At 35.6% G+C, this 19,321-nt stretch overlaps 2 protein-coding genes across 7 annotated transcripts; both read left to right on the top strand.

Moving 5' to 3' along the window:
* The first annotated feature begins 204 nt into the window (after window positions 1-204).
* On the top strand, window positions 205-16,660 carry LOC110813692 (Putative N-acetyl-gamma-glutamyl-phosphate reductase). Of its 4 annotated transcripts, XM_088206608.1 has the most exons (17): window positions 207-368; window positions 450-518; window positions 717-878; window positions 1,632-1,739; window positions 1,870-1,956; window positions 2,079-2,129; window positions 2,293-2,364; window positions 3,150-3,269; window positions 9,379-9,439; window positions 9,557-9,637; window positions 10,212-10,291; window positions 10,387-10,476; window positions 11,083-11,211; window positions 11,318-11,460; window positions 12,412-12,494; window positions 12,621-12,712; window positions 15,275-16,660. In XM_088206608.1, the coding sequence occupies exons 2-14, from the start codon at window positions 465-467 to the stop codon at window positions 11,423-11,425; spliced, it is 1,203 nt and encodes a 400-aa protein (XP_088062734.1). In that variant the 5' UTR covers window positions 207-368; window positions 450-464; the 3' UTR covers window positions 11,426-11,460; window positions 12,412-12,494; window positions 12,621-12,712; window positions 15,275-16,660. The 4 variants fall into 4 exon arrangements, with proteins under 4 accessions (XP_088062736.1, XP_088062734.1, XP_088062733.1 ...); XM_088206607.1 differs by having other exon boundaries at window positions 12,412-12,712; XM_088206609.1 differs by lacking the exon at window positions 450-518 and having other exon boundaries at window positions 12,412-12,712.
* Window positions 11,404-19,295, top strand: OST1 (Protein kinase superfamily protein). 3 transcript variants are annotated; one of them, XM_022040901.2, is made up of 11 exons: window positions 11,404-11,460; window positions 12,412-12,494; window positions 12,621-12,712; window positions 16,642-16,716; window positions 16,800-16,901; window positions 16,979-17,032; window positions 17,120-17,212; window positions 17,568-17,660; window positions 18,215-18,319; window positions 18,400-18,498; window positions 18,707-19,295. In XM_022040901.2, the coding sequence occupies exons 2-11, from the start codon at window positions 12,476-12,478 to the stop codon at window positions 18,995-18,997; spliced, it is 1,023 nt and encodes a 340-aa protein (XP_021896593.1). In that variant the 5' UTR covers window positions 11,404-11,460; window positions 12,412-12,475; the 3' UTR covers window positions 18,998-19,295. The 3 variants fall into 3 exon arrangements, with proteins under 3 accessions (XP_021896593.1, XP_021896592.1, XP_088062737.1); XM_022040900.2 differs by lacking the exons at window positions 11,404-11,460; window positions 12,412-12,494; window positions 12,621-12,712 and adding an exon at window positions 13,018-15,090; XM_088206611.1 differs by lacking the exons at window positions 11,404-11,460; window positions 12,412-12,494; window positions 12,621-12,712 and adding an exon at window positions 15,059-15,082.
* The last annotated feature ends 26 nt before the right edge of the window (window positions 19,296-19,321 follow it).

Genomic DNA, 19,321 nt, shown 5'->3' on the forward strand with positions numbered 1-19,321 from the left:
TATAATTAATTTATTATTGCTAAGTTTATATTTATTATAAATTATTTAAAAATTTTATTTTAAAATTTAATTCATAATAATTGATAATTAATATTATATAAAATAAAATAAATATTCTTAAATAATTTAAATTATCACAACAATTTTTATTAAAAGAGTTTTTTTTTTCTTTCCCCCTAAATTTACTAATAACCCTAGTTCTACAGCCTGCGCCACGTTAGTCCTCTACCAAACACGCCTTTACGGACAAAACCCCTGTTTACAGAGGTTTATGCCATTGATGCACTCTTCTTAAAAAGGACCGAGCTTCGCTTTATTCTTTTTCAAATCGACCGTCATTCCGCACCCTGAAGCATCTCATTCTCGAGGTAAACGACTGCATTGAACTTCCGCAGCTTTTCTATATTTCCAAGGCTGATTGCTGTTCTTTGTAATATTTTTATCTGCAGGGTTTGATTACAGAAATGAGCATAGCAACTTGTAGTTCAATTTCTTTTAACCGAGGGTTTTTGTGGAAGGTTTCGTATTTCTTTGATTCTATGTTTGTCTCTTACAAACGGCAAAAAAAAGAAATAGACTATTTCTCTTGATTCACGGCACTGGCACCTGGAATTTTGGGATTATTCTGCTCGATTTTTTTTAACAATTAAAGTTAAATTTTCGAACTTGTATGTTTACTTTTTGTTTGGGCTACGAGAGTTCGTATTCTATTTCAGGGAGAGGCGAAGGTTTTCAATGTAAGGCAGCGAAGTGTGAGGCAATTTTTTGGTGGAAATGTAGCTATTTCATCAAGATGCATGAAGGTTTCTGGTAGCAATGAGTCTCAAAAGGATGTTCGGATTGGTCTTCTTGGTGCCAGTGGATACACTGGTGCGGAGGTTTGTGAAATTTCAGGAATTCTTCTCTTTGAAGTTGCATCCATTTATACACACACACACACACAGATATGTATCTGCACCAATCTTTTAGTGCTTGGCTTCCATATATATGCATTGGGTTAAAACTGATTAAGAACCGGTTAACATGAAGAAGAGAAGGGCTTTATGTTCTCATACGTGCACCAAAGATCCATAATGTCCTCGGTAGAAAGAAAATAATGAAAGAAAAGTCAATATTCAGTAGTTGAATTTCATTGAAAAAGCTGAAGGTTGTGTTTTGATCAATTCGCACTCAATTCTTAATCACTTTATATACATAATTCCTATATTAGCCTTACTATACATAAATAGAACATAATGAACTGCTTCTAAGATACCACAGCTCCAACTTGAATTCTTTGATTGTAGAATTTCAATTTCTACTTTCAGTATAAGAGTTGTTTTCCACTACCAAAGACGTTAAGATGGTGATAAATCAATACAACCAATTATCTGCTAAGAGTTCATACTAAAACTAATATACAAATTGAAAATAGGAATATACTAGGAATCAGTGGAATTGAATCCAAAACTGGGCAACAACTCTGTAGCTTAGTGAAGGCATTCATGTCTCTTTTTCAAAGGAGTTTCCCAAATAGTTAGTAAAGATCTACATCTAGGGGTATTAAACTTCTTTTTTTTTTCTTTTTTTTTTTTTAATATGCCGGATGTTTCTATATATTGGATGCCACAGATCTTTTCTCGTTCTGGCAGATTGTTCGACTCCTTGCAAACCATCCATACTTTGGCATTACTCTGATGACTGCTGATAGAAAAGCTGGCCAGTCAATGGAATCAGTGTTTCCTCATTTGATAACACAAGTATGACTTGTAGGTTCGTCATGATAACGATGGTCATGTTAGTTGACTCTAGATTTTCATTCATATGCCGATGGTCAACTGTAATCATGTTGCTCCACCACTGATGATGCTTTTGTCACTGTTTTTTCAGGATCTGCCAAAAATGATCTCTATTAAAGATGCTGACTTTTCTAGTGTGGATGCTGTATTTTGTTGTTTGCCTCATGGAACCACCCAGGTTCTAACAGATTCGTATTTAACTGATTTAATCTGTTCTTCAAGACATAAAACATCATTTTTAAACTTGAGAAGGCATTCCTCGGTCTCTTAATGAACTATATACTTGGTTATTTTTTGCAGGACATCATCAAAGGCCTCCCAAGGGAATTAAAGATTGTTGATCTTTCGGCAGTATGTTATTTCAAAAAAAAAATTTAAATAATTTTATTTCAAAAAAAATCTTTCGGCAGTATGTTTTGAGGAATGCTATATCTCAAGATTCTTTTATGTTTCTTACATGCTTACAATAATACTCTCAAAATTTTGATAGATGCTTATGTCAAGTCATTTTCAGGACTTTCGGTTGCGAGATATTGCAGAGTATGAAGAATGGTATGGCCAGCCACACAGTGCACCAGATTTGCAGGTTGTTTCCCTTCTACCCCCAACCTTTTGTCTATTTTTTAACCTCCAACCATTTAAGATGTTTTTTCTACTCAGCAAAAATCTGAATCAAAATCATATTTCCACTTCATATTGTAATCAAATGCAACTAGCTTCTTGACTAAATGTCTAGAACTGTTCTCCAAAGATACTGCTAACTATATGCTGCTTTTGAGGACTTCTCTAGCTTATATCCAATTATGATTTTCTGAAGAGAGTGTCATTTTAAAGTCTAAAAATCAGTGAGTGAAATAGGGGAAATATACATCAAGTCTCACTCTCTATGTGGTTAGAAGCCCTAGTCCCTAGAATCAAACATGGTTAGCTTCCATGTACAATTTCATTTTGCAATTGGATGCATCCAACACTTCCACATAAAACTTTGGGACTATAATTCAGGCACTTCAAAAAAGGTAGACAGATGATAGCTTAGATTCTCAGGTACTTAGCTGAACTTCCCTGTTTTGTGGTGATTGTATTGCTACTACAAATTTTATATGCTGCTGGCATGTAGTTTCAAGAAATCTATTTAACAAAAGAACACTATCTCTTTTATGTTGAGAAACTGAGAGTTACACTTACAATGTGCTGATTACATTTACCAAGCATGGTAATTTGCATGCTGTTAGAAAGTAGAAACTCTCCTTTCTTTCTGTTTGACCAGGCCACATATCACTGTACATGTCTTTTCTCTGTCAGGAACTGTTATTGTTATTGTTGTTCACACATTGATTCTTTTTGTTAACAAGCCTCTTTACCTGAGTTCAGAAAGAAGCTGTGTATGGGTTGACAGAGATTTTGAGGAACGAAATAAGAAAGGCACGATTAGTTGCTAATCCTGGTTGCTATCCAACTTCCATTCAACTTCCTCTTGTTCCTTTAATGAAGGTATATGGCTACCATGTTATGTTAATTCATCTATGATGGCCTTGGTGAGATGTTTAGTTTTCAACCAAAATATTAGTTGCAGCCTCTTACTATAGTTTAATTCATTTTGAATTTTGGGCATTGAATGTCAAAGTATGATAAATGAAGATATTTTTAGTTTTCATTTCTCATATACGTGTTGTAGAATTATTTTTCTGTATTTTTCTTTTTTCTGTCTTTTACAATCTGACAATATAATAAAATGGTTATTGCCAGGTTGTGCTGTTTTTTTTTTCCTTCCACTAGGGAAGTTTGTTAGCTTTTGTCTTTTTCTTCCTTTATCTATAAAATGTTGCTAATTATCGATGAATAAAAAGTATAGTGAGAAGAAAAGAGAAGTTTTTCTTATTCTCAAGTTCTTCATGGTATCAGAGCAAGCCTGATCCAAATTCTTCAACATCCCTCTTGCATTCAATAGGCAATGGATGAACCGACCCCTTCTTCGCCCGAAGTTCTTTTGGGCTCTCACCTTTCAGTGCCTGACTGCCATGCTCTGGCTGATCAGGTTCCATCTTTTGTTACTGGCCATCAACTAAATGGCAGTAACTAACTTCAGTAGTCGTCCTTGGTGTTGATGTTTATCCAAGGGAAAGGCCGAGATGAATATTTCACTGGAGAGCTCTCACCTCCTTCCACGAACGATCCAAATGCTCGTATATGGAAAGTTGAGAACAATCTTATTATGTCTTAGTTGGTGAACTCAATGACCCACTGAGATTGGCGAAAATTTTCTCATTTATGAGACTGCGCACGATATTTGGGCTGCAGCTCATGAGTTCTACTCCACTCGCGACAACACTTCCGCCATCTTCGAAATCGAAGCAAACTTTCACGACCTGCGCCAAGAAGAAAAAACAGTAACTCAATATTACAATTTTCTTACTCGAAAATGGCAGCAACTTGATGTTTTTGAGGAACATGCTTGGAGCTGCCCAAAGGATGTCAGGAGATTCTGAAGCATCGTGGAACAGAGATGAATCTTCAAGTTTCTTTTCGGACTGAACAAAAACCTCGACGAGGTAAGAGAACGCATCCTTGGAACCAAACCTCTTCCGAACATCAGAGAGGTGTTCTCGGAGGTGCGATGCGAAGAAAGCAGGAAGAAAGTGATGATGGGTGACTCGCAACTCAACCCTAACCCTGCTGAAAGCATATCTCTTTTACCCGAGACTGGTACTGTTCTCACAAGTTGGGTGACTGAGCGAAAGGACGACCATGGTGTGAGTACTGTAAAAAGTCGGGACACGTTCGTGGAAGATGCTGGAAACTTCACGGGAAACCAGCTGAGAAGGAATCGGTTGAGAAGAAGAAAACACGAAAGCAGGAAATGGAGAAAATTCATCGGGGCAATTTTATCTCAACAGAGGAGGGATCCACTGCAGGCGTTTCTACCGAAAGCTCCTGATTTAGTCCTGAACAAATCAGCCTCCTCCAAAAATTGTTTTCACCTAATATGGTTCTTAGTAATGCTTTTATAGCTCACAAAGGTAATTTTTTTTATTTTTCAACTTATTCCACAAAAAAAGGAATATGGATTATTGACTCAGATGCTTCCGATCATATGACTGGGGATATCTCATTATTCAAGGAATATAGTAAGTGCATAAATAAATTCTCAGTTAAAATTGCTGATGGCTCTAGCTCTCAGGTCGAAGGAACATGAATAATTGTACTGACACCCAAGTTAATTTTGTACTCTGTGCTATATGTTCCAAATTTGGATTACAATCTCCTGTCAGTAAGTAAATTAGCATAGAACTTGAATTGTGTGGCTACATTTAACTCTAAACTATGTGAATTTCAAGACTTGGACTCGGGGAAGACGATTGGCAATGCTAGTATGGATTCGGGTTTTTATATACTGCAAGTTGACAACTCTTCTCTTAATAGACAAACTCATCATGCAGTATGTACTAATCCTGAATCTGTAAACAATTTAAATATGGAATGCCTATCATGTTATGGCATTACCGTTTAGGACATCCTAACTTCGTGTACTTGAAAAAACTATTTTCTACTTTGTTTCGAAATGAAAATCCAACTTCCTTTCAATGTGAAGTATGTCAGCTGTCCAAACATTTTTAGAAATTCATTTCCCAGTTCTGTTTACAAACCCATAAAACTTTTTTCATTAATTCATAGTGATGTATGGGGTCCCTCCCGGGTCACTAATATTATCGGAACAAAATGGTTTGTATCTTTTGTTGATGATCACACTAGAATTACTTGCATTTTTCTCATGAAAAAAAATTTGAAGTTGGCTAAATTTTTAAAAAATTTTACATTATGATCCAAAATCAATTTCACATTATGATTCAAAATCAATTTCACACCAACATCCAAGTAGTGAGGTCAGACAAAGGGTTTGAATACTTTGAAATCATTTTGAGCCAATATTTTTCTGACCATGGCATTATCCATCAAAGTTCCTGTGTCAATACTTCATAACAAAATGACATAGCTAAACGGAAAAATAGACACATTCTTGAAGTAGCCGGATCAATCATGTTCACTACCCACATTCGAAAATTTCTTTGGGGAGAGTACTGTTCTCACCGTTGCATACTTGATAAACCGTATGCCCTCCTGAACTCTCTCATTTCGAACACCCTATGATATCCTCTTCAGGGCATTTCCGCAATCTCATATTCTTCATACCCTTCCCTATAAAGTTTTTGGTTGTTACGCCTATATTCATGTTCATACTCACCTCAGGGGTAAACTTGACCCACGAGCCATTAAATATGTTTTTGTTAGATACTCACCAAGTCAAAAAGGATACAAATGTGTTTGTCCCAAGACCCGTTGTTTCTACAACACTATGGATGTCACTTTCGTTGAAAATCAGTTCTTGTATCCCACTACTGAGATTCAGAGGGAGAATCCTAATCAAGAATATCAAGTATGGAATATAAATACACCACCTCTCACTTTTTCTCCCATCACTATTCTCGAGTCCTCATCAAATTTTCTTGAAACCAGTATCAAAGAGTCTGAAACTGAATCTATTCCTACTATCAACAAAGAGTTACGTGTCTATACTAGGAGACACAAAACTCCCGTTAATAAAGATTCGGAACCAACTACACATTGCCATGAGTCTATTCTAGTTCCAAGCAGTAAGAACACATCAGGTAATGAGTTTTCAGGCACAATTTCTGATACAGGTACCACTACTGATTATGATACTGAGTTACCTATTGCTTTGCGAAAAGGAACTCGATCTTGTACTAAACACTCTATACAGGATTACATTTCATTCAGCAATTTGTCCTCAAAGTATCATGCATATATAAGCAAACTTGATGGTAGCCCCACTGAACCTAAAACCATTCATGAAGCTATTGCATTGCCAATGTGGAGAGGTGCTATTCAAGAAGAGATTAGGGCTCTTGAAAAGAATAAGACTTGGGAACTGACAGAACTTCCACCAGGAAAACATAAAGTTTGGTGCAAATGGGTATTTACTATAAAACACAATCCTGATGGAAGTGTGAATCGATACAAAGCTCGTCTAGTAGCTAAAGGCTTCACTCAGTCCTACGTGATAGATTATCATGAGACATTCGCCCCAGTGGCTAAACACAACACTATCCGGATATTACTCTCTCTTGCCTCTAATCTTGATTGGCCTCTCTGTCAACTTGATGTAAAGAATGCATTTCTCAATGAAGATTTAGAAGAAGAGGTATATATGGAAGTTTCTCTTGGCCTTGAGACCACATATAAAACTCACAAGGTATGCAAACTCAAAAAGGCACTCTATGGTCTAAAACAATCTCCGAGAGCTTGGTTTGAAAGATTTACCAAAGTAGTTAAACATATGGGCTGTGAGCAATGTCAGTCTAATCATACTTTGTTTGTCAAGAACAGTGCCTCTGGTAAGAAAGCTATCCTAATTGTTTATGTTGATGATATTATTTTAACAGGTGATAACATAGAGGAAATTCAAAAACTCAAAAGTTTTCTTACCACGGAGTTTGAGATAAAAGATTTTGGAGCACTCAAGTATTTTCTGGGAATGGAATTTGCTTGTTCTAAAAAGCGGATATCTGTGTCACAAAGGAAATATATTCTTGATCTGTTAAAAGAAGCAGGGATGCTCGGGTGTAAACCATAGAAACAACTACAAAAGTCGGATTTAAAAAAGTCAAGCCGGTTGATAAATAAAGATATCAGAGACTTGTGGGCAAACTTATATATCTTACTCATACTAGACCTGACATCAGTTTTGCTGTAAGTACTGCAAGTTAATTCATGAACCAACCTACTGATATTTATATGAATATGGTGTATCAAATTTTAAGATACCTTAAGAAAACTTCAGGACAATGCTTATTTTTCCAAAAAACAATGAATAGGAGTATTGAAATCTACACAAATGCTGGTTGGGCGGGTTCTATAATTGACAGAAGATCTACGTCTGGGTACTATACTTATATTTAGGGAAATTTAGTCACTTGGCGGAGAAGGAAACAATCTGGTGTGTCACGAAGTAGCGCAGAAGCTGAATTTCAGTCACTTGCTCATGGAATATGTGAGGGAATTTGGTTAAAAAGAGTTCTAATGGAAATGAAATTCGTGGTTACTATTCCAATGAAAGTATGGTGCGACAATAAAGCAACAATCAACATAGATAAAAATTCGGTATATCATGATCGAACTAAACATGTGGAAATAGATAGGCACTTCATCAGGGAGAAGATTGAAGATCAGACTATTATAATACTCCACGTTCCTATTAAACAGCAAAATATTTTAATAAAGGCACTTTCCAAAGGATTCTTCAACGAATTAATATCCAATTTAGGCTTACTAAATATTTATGTAACCTAGATCAAGGGGAAGTGTAGAATTATTTTTCTGTATTTTTTTTTTCTGTCTTTTACAACCTGTCAATATAACAAAATGGTTACTGTTAGGTTGTACTGTTTTTTTTTACCCTTCCACTAGGGAAGTTTTTTAGCTTTTGTCTTTTTCTTCCTTCCTTTATCTATAAAATGTTGTTGATTATCAATGAATAAAAAGTAGAGTGAGAAGAAAAGAGAAATTTTTCTTATTCTCAAGTTCTTCACGTGTGCATATGCGTGTCTGAGTTCTGTGTTTTTGTGTTTGGTTCTTAAAAGGATTTAGTACTCTGTTTTCATTTTTCTTTCTATTGAAAATGGTAGAAACAACATATGGTATTCGGAAATGACACTGTTTCTAAAACGTGAATACATGGTTTTGAAAATGCTGTTTTCTACAAACTGTCTTTAAGTAACATATAAGAATACATGTGCATAGAGTTCTATTTAAATGTATATAGGTAGGATAAATATTTACATATACATACAAACATATTATCCATATATGTGTGTATACACATTTATGTACAAGCATATATATACATGCATATTCATTAAATGCAATTATGCATATAACTCCCATACATAAAAAGTTATAATATATACGCGCACACATTTGCATGGGAAATGAAAACTAAAAAATGTTTTCATCAGCCAAATGCAGCTTTGTTTAAATTTTTCTTTTATATATGAGCCATGCATTGACGGGCAAGAAAACAGGGAAAAGAGAAGGAATTAGGTAAATATAAATGAGATTTTGTGATAATCAGATATGTTGGAAAACAATTAATACACATTCTCTAGAGATGCATTCCTCTAAAGCTGAGTAAACTAAACCAGCCTGCCACTAGGACTGAACTTGATCAGAAACTTGATTTATTGCAATCTTCCTCTATTTCTCTTTCTTCTTTCTTTTCTTTGGTTAGGAGGGTGATATGTCCTTTTTTCCTGTCTCTAAGAATTTTTCTTTTCTCATCGTAAAAAAAATTGCTATCTTCCTGCTTCTAATCAATTAGGAGGCTTTCATAAGTTAGTGACCTCATTATTTCAATTATTTAACATAATTATTCTTGTAATATGTTCATCTTGGTCTTTTAAATCCAGAGGCTTAGGCTGATGTGGAGGAGGCAAATGCACTAGTTGCATGACTGTTATCTTGTTTTTTTCTTTGTCCTTAATTATTTTAAAGATACGGTGATTGCTAACTGATCTTTGGCTTCCAGGCATTTCTCATTGAGCACACAAATATCATCATTGACTCCAAATCTGGGGTGAGCGGAGCAGGTTAGGATTGTAAAAAACCTTTTAGACCTTAATGAACATTATGAATAAGATTAGCAATATACTTTATTTTACTTTCAACCCTTCTTTAGCCACTTCTGGCTTCTATATATTCTGTAGGACGTGGTGCGAAGGAGGCAAATTTATACTCTGAAATAGCAGAAGGCATATATGCTTATGGTGTCACAAGGCATCGACATGGTGAGTTTTGGTTGTGGAAGTTGGGATTGTAGGCATCTCAATTCTGGAGTTTATATAATAAATGTTGAGTTTGGTTCAAGTTCTAATTCCATGGGATAGGAATGAGAATACAATTGAAATATGATAGCAATTCAAAAGGAAACAACATTCTAAATCAAGTAAATTCCATGTCTAAAAGTATTTTTGTTATTGTTTTCTTGACAGGTGGGAACACAAAATCTATATTTATGGAATTGAAGATGGGAGTGAAACTAATATTTCATTGCATCAATTGTACAAATTATGATTATCTTATACAAATTAAACAACTAGATCTAGAAATTTAACAAGACTAGAATTGGCGTAAACCAAATACAATGTAACTGTAAACGGAAAGATGTGTCTACAAACTTTATTCCACAAGTATGTAGTTCTGTCTTTCTAATTCTCATAGTAAACCAATTACTCAAGGAAGTAGAAAGTTGAATTTCGTAAACTTCTTATCATACTGTATGGTACATGTTTGATTAAATATATGTCAGTTCTTTCGTTTGTCAACTTAGGATGTGATGTGCTTTTTGTTCCCTAATTGCAGTTCCAGAAATTGAGCAAGGACTATCTGATGTTGCACAATCAAAAGTTACAGTTAGTTTCACCCCGCACCTCATGCCAATGGTAACGGTTGCATTCAGATATGAATCACATGTGCCGATATGATTTATTTGCTTGTAAAAGGTGTAAGTATATCTCTCTTTCTGTTTTTTTTTCAGAGCCGCGGAATGCAATCAACTATGTATGTAGAAATATCTCCAGGAGTTACAGTTGATGACTTGTATGAACACTTAAGGGACTGTTATAAGGTAAAATCTTATATAGTATTAAGTGATTTTAGTACTTATTTTCTGAGGGCATGGCTCATTGCAGTCTGTGCTGTTTAATCCATGTTTAGCTTTTTGGTTTGATCTATGGACCATCTTCTTGGGTATGGGCTGACCATATCTGGGTTTGTAGGTTTAATGGTCAAAGGACAAAATCATTGGTCACTTACAAGGTCCCTTTTTTCATTTGTTTCTGCCCAAAAAATTTCCTTACGAATTGCCCTATTTTTTGAATATGTTATTACCATATCATTGACGAACACTGTATATGCTTAAGTACTCATGCACACCCTTTCTTATAGAGTCAAGTTGAATAATTACTACTTCTTTGTTTTCGTTTTTAAATGAGGTCTGCCAGTCATATATATATTCCTTCCAAATAATTTAAAATGAGTAATGCACAATCAACTGAAGTTCCCTCATTTTTAACTTTTAGAACAGACTGTAAAACTTACGGTTGGGGTGCAAGTTGTTGTAGGATGTGCTTTTAATTGTTCGTATAGTGCATATCACTTTATGTCCCACTTCTTTGCTATCTCTGTTGATATTGTGGATCTCTAGTTATTTATATCCTTTCTGTTATTGCAGGATGAAGAATTTGTAAAGGTGTTGGACAAAGGAGTTGTTCCTCGCACTCAGAATGTCAGAGGTTCTAATTATTGTTTAATGAATGTCTTTCCCGATAGAATTCCTGGAAGAGCAATAATTATATCAGTTGTATGTATTGAGATATCATTCATTTTGATTGACTTGCTTCTTGTTTGTATTGTCAATATGATCTTGTTCTGTGGTCCTTATCCAAGGTCTTGAAATCCTGCTGCAGATTGATAATCTTGTGAAAGGAGCTTCAGGTCAAGCACTCCAAAATCTTAACATAATGCTTGGATATCCAGAAAACACAGGGCTCCTATACCAGTCTCTGTTTCCTTGATGCTGCTATCCTTTTATGCTGATCTTCCTAAATGAGTAAGCATGCTTCTCAACTCCAACAACAAAAGCCACTCTTCGGCTGTATATACTTAGTACCTTTTTGGTTATTGGATTTGTGCTTATATCTTATTTTAAGTCATGGGCTTTACTTCGACAAGCCTCTGTCCTCTTTGGTTTAATCTTGGCCTTTTTAGTCCTTCTGGAACCATTTTATTCCCTGGAACACTATCACTTACCAAACAATTGCCAGTTTTTATCCTTTCCAAAGTTTCAGCCTGCAGCGCCTAGACTACAGAACCACCTATGGTTTATGATACCAGTTACTTGGGCAGAATGTGTAACAAGCAACTTACTGTAAAAATAGTGAAATGATGCTCAAACAAATTTTTATCCACCGTCATGTGCTTAAGATAATAGTAACTTTGTACACTTGTCCAATATCTGCAAGAGTTCCAAATGCAACAGCTAGGTGTAGGGAAAATCTACCGTACCTCTGAGACATGATATCTCCAACCAGGGGTTATATTCTTTTATCCTTTTTGTCAAGGATAGACGTTTACAATTTTTTGCATATATCATCCAATAACTATCACTTTGTCTCTGGTTCAAGTCTATTTTATTCTCATGTAATTTCTAAACCTTATCTAGTTGATATTTAAAAAATTAATCATAATTTATTTATTTGATAAACTAGCCTCATTCCTATTTCTAATTTCACAACAATGTATTCCCGCTTTCCAAGAACACGAAAGTAACTTGGAACTTAATATATTTCACTCAAATTTCCTTATCAGTTTATATTGTATTTTTTTTTTTAGTTCTGTTGAACTGAAATTTGAATGAAATTCAACCTTAATGTTGGAGATATGCTTGCTCAGAAGCGCTATAGTCTCACCCCTACATGTCCCATTCTATTGGACCTATTGTCAAAGTGCAACTCTGTACTTTTTCTACCAAGCAAAAAGCTGATAAGGAAGATTTTACTAGGTTTTGCAGGAGAAATTCAACAGCAGCCCCCTGCTGTTCTTTGAAGTAGCAAGAATGAAGTTTGATGTGTATCTCTCCGGCAGGTAATGAACCCAATTTTTGATAATTGACAGAGTGAAGAGGTTTCTGCTGTTGTACCAAAAAATTTCCATTTACCATGATGAAGTTCTGCCATTTTTTTTCTTTTTTCTGATCTGTGTTTCATTAAGAATGTAAAACTTCAAGAACTTGCCATGTCTTCCTTCCCATCTCTCCGTTTCACTTCCGAGGAGCTGAGAAATGGACGTCGTACCAAATAAAGGTTAGTCCTGGATTCATGTTCTTTTGTGAAGACAAATAAGGTGATTTACATTTTTTTCTTCTTCTTCAATCATTTTTAGGTACAAAACTAACTGCAAATATCAAATTATATAGAATTGAAATTTTGACCTATCTATTATAAAGTTCAGAAATAAGCATAAGACAGTTCTCTCTTTTATTATTGTTAATATCATCATCATCATTGTCATCATAGGACCATTACAACACTAAAGCTTCAAGTGATATAGGAATACGAAATGTAAAAGATGAATGGAATTAGTCATGAACAAAATGTTAACATCCAAAATAATAGAAAATCAAGATAAGGAAAGGGAAAAACTATAACATACTCTCGAAATTTCCTTATCAAAATCATGGTGTGACGTAGATTCCTTGTTCCGATAATGGAATGATTTTCTTTTCGAGTATGAAATCTTACGGGAACCGTCCGTGTTAAAGCAAAGAAAAAAACTTTTTCAAAGCTGAATCCCGAACCTGGTCCATCATTTTCTCACAGTAAAATAAAAATATCTAATAAAGTGTTCTTATCCACAATGTTCTTTTTCCCCATTCTTGAGATGGGTTTTAGTGCTCTTTAGCTAGTGATTATGAACATTAGAAGGACAAATTCAACCCTCACATCATTTTTTAAAGGTTTGAAGCCTTGTTTTCTTTCCCTTTTATTATTTTGCTTTTTGGAGTTTGCACTCTTGGAATTGACATTATGTTAATAAATTAGCCAACACATTTATTTGGGTGACTTCCAAATATAGACATGGATGGCGATGTATGAAGTTGATAAACTCAAACTAGTTTTGTTTAGTAAGGAATTTTGACGAAATGATTTTATAATCACCAACACAAAAAGCTCTAAGCGTGTTATGGGAGACAAGTGGTCGGCGGATCGAGAGTTTAATTCATCAGTGTATTGGTAGGATTATAACGATCAGACTAGATTTAGTTTTGAAAAGGAAGAACGATTGACTACTAGTCTGGTGCGATGCAAGTGAATGATCAAACCTAATATCATTAAGAACGCTAGTTCCAAGTTTGTTCAGTGTCGAATTCGGATTTACTCGGGTTCTGTTGTCGTTTTTATAAAATATTCGATCTAATTTTTTATTCTTTAAAAGAAAAATAAAATGATTTCGTAGTTGTCAAACTCTTAAAAGAATAGACTGCCATCTCTCTTTTAGTTAGAGACATTAAATAATTGATTGGAATAATTTAAATGTTTAAGGAAATCAATTTTGATTAATTATTTTATCGTGTGAGTGGCCACACCCAATGATACCCATAACCAATCGTTTTCATGGGGGCAAAAGAAGAGCGGGTCCTCGTGACTTGTGAAACCTTATCCACGGAAGGCCATTTTCGTCATTTCACCTCCCAAAATTTTAAGATTAAAATGTCAAATTCGCAGAACGTTATGTGTCATTGGGTCAAAAGGTGAGGGGTATTTATGTCATTTCGGTCGAACTTCACTGAATTCATGGACAGAGTAAAAAAAATAAAATAATAAAAATATCTCTGTCCCTGTCTCTCTCTCTCTCTCTCTCTCTCTTCGTCTTTGCTTCGGCTTTGGATAAAACAGACGGAGAAAAAGCCATTTTTTTCTCCAGATAGACGAAGTGCATGCACATTGTGTATGTACAGGTTGTTAGAGAGAGAATCTGTGGAGTTTTTAGTGAGAGAAAGTGAGGTAAGAGAAGGTGAAGGGAAAAAAAAAAAGAAAAGAAAAGAAAAGAAAAGAAAAGAAGAGAAAAGAAAAGGAAAAAGCTCAGCTCAGCTCACGAGCTCTTCTCTCTCTGTTCACCGCCTGGCCAAGCTCTCGATTTGCCAACAAAAAAGAAGAAACAAAGGAAACCCACTAGGGTGGGTAAAGATTTTCACGGGCAAAACCCCATCTCCGGTCTCTTTCCTCACCCACCCACCACCAATCTTTTCCCTCTTCTCAAACTCGAAGGCCCTGCTTCTGCCACGTTGCCTCCACCATCATCGCCCGTCCATCTTTCTAGCTCGATCTCGATCTTGGCTTCCTTTTGGATGCTCACACTGTTCTGGGTACTGCTCGCCTTTTTTTTTGGGGGGGGGGATCAATCAAGTGATGATAATGTGACGAGTGATGTTGGGTTCTTAATAGTTTTTGAAGAGGTTTTTCCTGTGTTGTCTATTGAGTAAAAGAGAGAGATACGTACGGAAATGGATCGGCAACCGGTCAGTGTTGGGCCGGGCATGGATATGCCGATTATGCACGATAGCGATCGGTATGAGTTGGTTCGGGATATTGGTTCCGGGAATTTTGGGATTGCGAGGTTGATGAGGGATAAGCAGACTGACGAACTTGTTGCTGTCAAATATATCGAGAGAGGTGAGAAGGTCAGTGTTCTAATTTTCTACTCCGTTGCTTCTTTTTGAGGTTTTTCTTTCTTGGGTTTATGGGTTTTCAACTTTATGTCTTCTTCATTTATTTCCTTAATTTTCTACTCCGTTGTCTGTGTTTGAATTTGAGTGGTTTGTAGAGGTTTAACTGGGTTTCTCCCTCTGAGCTCTGGGTTTTCAGGTTTGAGTTGTGGTATCTGGAAATCGAGTGGCTAGTTCAATTGTGGTCACTTGAATGCTCGAATTTGTTATGGTAACTTGAATGCTCGAATTTGTTATGGTAACTTGATTGATTATAAGTTTGGTTTCCAATATGTTTTGGTGTTTATTGGAGTTAAAGTTATTGTTGATGGATTAATTTGTTTGTGGAGTTCACATAGTAAGAACTTTTTAAGGTAATCATGTGAATTTGGATTATGGAATTGAGATTTCTGTTGTTCTTCTGGACTGTTTTTTGGGGATTGTTTAGTTTTCACTTCTTTGTCTATGGTAGTGATGCGTAATGCTATGGCTTCTTGGGAAATGCATTTGAGACTTGAAAGTTTGTAATGCCCGCTTTTGTTATTGTTCTAGTTTTATTTGGAATTGCTTAGTAGTGATAATGTTATGTCTGATTGCTGGCAGTTTTTGACAAGAATCTGAATGGACAATATTGATCAACAATCTGCTTAAGAACCTCGAAAACGATGAGACAATTGAATTTTGATTGTGGTTGTTGATATAGAAGAATTCGGGCAAATGTCCACTGTTTAGTTTCTTTTGGTTCCAGACAGTTCAAATAATCTTTCAAGATAACCGGAAGAGCCCCAATTAGATTGTTTTCTTCATTTGGTTTAGTTCCAAACTACTAATTTGGAGTAAAATTCCTTATATATTGGTGTATGAGAAGAGATGCTGAAATTTTGAATTTCAAGATATCTAAAACTAGCTGTGATTTCCATATGCTAGAGAAAGAAGTTTAATAAACCTCATCATTAAACATCCACTTGTGCTTTTGAGTTCAAGCTATATTAACTGATTCAAAAGCATTCTGGGTTGGTTATGGATGAGCCTCTTTTGTGGGGCTTGATGTTGTATTTGTCAAAAGGTCTCATGATAGCATAAGTAAATTCCGTAGCAGGTTATTTGATGGATTAATATGGCCGGATGAATCTTCTAAAGTTTTTCCTGCTTTCAATGAGTTTTGTAATGTGATGCTATGAGTTTTAAAATGGTGACTGAATCCTTTGAAATCGTTTTGATTGATGATGCTCATGATTAGAGCTACAATGAGATAGTACGTTTTTCTCATTTTTGAAGTTACTGATGAATCAAAAATCTTCTAAAGAGCAACGAATAAACCAATGCCAAATGTTTTCCTTTCTACTGTAATTGCTTGTATGTGACTTTAGTTGCTTTAGCTCTCCCCAAGCTTCCTTGCTGTAGATCATGAAACTTGATTGGTCATACCATTCAGGTTTGGTATTTGCTGTTTTGTGATGGCAAGGTGGCGCTTCTATAAGTTTCTCAATCTCATATCATTCCCACTTATTGCACCTTCTGTAACAGATTGATGAAAATGTACAAAGGGAAATTATAAATCATAGGTCACTGAGGCATCCGAACATCGTTAGATTCAAAGAGGTTTGTCTATCTCCTGCAGTTTGCCATGTCTCCTTCTCCCTAGTAGATGTCTTTGATTTAATAGATTTAAGATGAAACTGCAGGTCATATTAACACCAACCCACCTGGCTATAGTTATGGAATATGCATCTGGAGGAGAGCTCTTTGAGCGGATATGCAATGCAGGGCGGTTCAGTGAGGATGAGGTTCTCATCTTACCCCTTTTCTGCATGCTGTTTGTCCTTCAAAAATTGCATCTAATGTTTGCCAATTTCTGCCACAGGCACGCTTTTTCTTCCAACAACTTATATCAGGCGTAAGCTACTGTCATGCGATGGTAAGAAGATTAGTTTTCTGCATTTGACTTCATTCTTCCCAATCTAGGCAACTCAATTAGATTCTTTTTGTTGCTTTCCTATAAAAGCAAGTATGCCACCGTGACTTGAAATTGGAGAACACCTTATTAGATGGAAGTCCGGCCCCTCGTTTGAAAATCTGCGATTTTGGGTACTCCAAGGTATGGGATACATTAACCTTTTTTTTTTTTTTTTTCAAAGAAACAGTTAGTGTGTGTGTGTCGATTTTTTGTTTCTTATGTGTAGCAATGCATTTCAAAACTTGTTCTTTTTTTTCCTTTTAATTATGGTAATGCCTTGTTTGTTTGGGCCTGAGAGTGAAAATTTACTAATTAGGTGCACCATTTGGTTCTAGACATTTGTAAATTTCTTTTTCTGCATTTATCTTGGAAAAATTCTTTATGTACACCTTATTCGTGATCATCTTAGAAATTCTTTTAATGTCATTTGCCATTTCTTTGTGTTTTAGGTTTTCAATTCTTCATTTAACCTTTTTATTTGGTCTGCTGCTTATAGTCATCAGTGCTACATTCACAACCAAAATCGACTGTTGGAACTCCTGCTTACATAGCTCCTGAAGTGTTACTTAAGAAAGAATATGATGGCAAGGTACTATTTTTCTTTCAGTTCATGGTCTTTGTGGATGTGAATCCATAGTTTCTTGTTTTCAGTAAGATATACTCAAATTTGATTTTGTTTTCATGTGAATGATATTTAGTATAAATCTATGAGAACATTAATAAGCATACTGCTTTTATGTAAGTACACAGATGAGTCCCTTGAAATAGAGTTTTCTATTAAAAGGAATTTTCTTTTTAATTTCCAACAAATACTCTGTAAGTAAAATGGAATTTGTGCTGTTTGGGAAAAAAAATTCAAAAGTATTTCCAAGCCTAGATATTATATTGTCTTCCATAAATATGGGTTCATCCACCATGGACTATCTTGTTCATCTGTGTAGTGTTTGCAATGACCCCTCTCTAGTTCGGAGTAAGGCATATACTAATGGAAAGTAATCTATATAACAGTTTTTTGCATAAAAAGAAGACATATTAAAGAAGCTAGTTTTAAAGTCATTAGACAAACAGGCGCCTGAAAATAGCTCCAGTTGTGATAATGAACTAACTTTGTCTCATGGTTCTTCAATTAAATCTGCCATACAGATTGCAGATGTGTGGTCTTGTGGGGTAACCTTATACGTTATGTTGGTCGGAGCTTATCCATTTGAAGACCCTGAAGAGCCTAAGAACTTCCGCAAGACAATCCATGTAATCTATTACTCCTTTGTTACAACTTAAATTTGACAGCTCCTATAAGATAGTGGACTAATATGATTTTTTTGGTGCAGCGAATACTGAATGTCCAGTATTCAATTCCTGACTACATTTACATATCTCCTGAGTGTCGTCATTTGATCTCGAGAATATTTGTGGCTGACCCTGCAAAGGTTAGTGTAACCTTTCAGACAGGCATCTTTCTCTTCAATCCGATTTTTAAAAAAAAAAGTAAAGGGGTAAAGGGGCTGGTTAATTATGTACATGAGTAACTGCTCATTAATTTGCGTATTTGTGGATGCAACTATTAATCTTATAGATCAATTATAAGATGTCGGTATCAAATTTATGGATGAATTGAGTAATTTTTGGTTGTAACAGAGAATAACCATTCCCGAGATTAGGAATCACGAATGGTTTCTGAAGAACTTCCCAGCAGATTTGATGGATGAGAACACAATGAACCAGTTTGACGAACCTGATCAACCCATGCAAAGTACTGAGGAGATCATGCGGATAATAGCTGAGGCCACCATTCCTGCAGCAGGCACACATAGTCTGAACCAATATTTGACTGGTAGCCTGGACATTGACGATGACATGGAGGAGGATATAGAAACTGATCCCGATCTCGATATCGATAGCAGTGGAGAGATCGTTTATGCAATGTGATTCCAACAGGCTTTTTGGAGGGAAAGTTTTTAAATGATCCGGCTTATTGAGTGTGTAAGAACAGAGGAAGAAGAAGCTTTGGGTCTTTGTTTGCAAAGGAAGTTCTATAGTTAAGGATTTCTATGTCTTGAGTGAGAGAATCAGGCTTTATTTGTCACCTGTCTCAGTTAAGCCTCCCCTCTTCTGTCTGATCTTTATTTGGCTCAACCTCTTTCAAGTTGCATATATGTACTGATGTGTACCCTTCCTGACACAGTAATGTTTCATGTTATCTTTAGTCTGCGTGGATGTTCCATCATTTTCGGAATCTCCTTATATATGCTT

The sequence above is a fragment of the Carica papaya genome, chromosome 6 (assembly GCF_054855325.1).
Source record: "Carica papaya isolate Zhongbai chromosome 6, ASM5485532v1, whole genome shotgun sequence".
NCBI classification, from domain to species: Eukaryota; Viridiplantae; Streptophyta; class Magnoliopsida; order Brassicales; family Caricaceae; genus Carica; species Carica papaya.

Bases quoted from the DNA above. Each gene is read 5' to 3' on its own strand.
- LOC110813692 (XM_088206607.1), top strand. From the start codon at position 465: ATGAGCATAGCAACTTGTAGTTCAATTTCTTTTAACCGAGGGTTTTTG. The intron at 519-716 runs GTTTCGTATTTC...ATTCTATTTCAG, and splicing joins ACCGAGGGTTTTTGTGGAAG to GGAGAGGCGAAGGTTTTCAA. The intron at 1,740-1,869 runs GTATGACTTGTA...CTGTTTTTTCAG, and splicing joins TTCCTCATTTGATAACACAA to GATCTGCCAAAAATGATCTC.
- OST1 (XM_022040900.2), top strand. From the start codon at position 14,914: ATGGATCGGCAACCGGTCAGTGTTGGGCCGGGCATGGATATGCCGATT. The intron at 17,661-18,214 runs GTACTATTTTTC...TCTGCCATACAG, and splicing joins AGAAAGAATATGATGGCAAG to ATTGCAGATGTGTGGTCTTG. The intron at 18,499-18,706 runs GTTAGTGTAACC...TGGTTGTAACAG, and splicing joins TTGTGGCTGACCCTGCAAAG to AGAATAACCATTCCCGAGAT.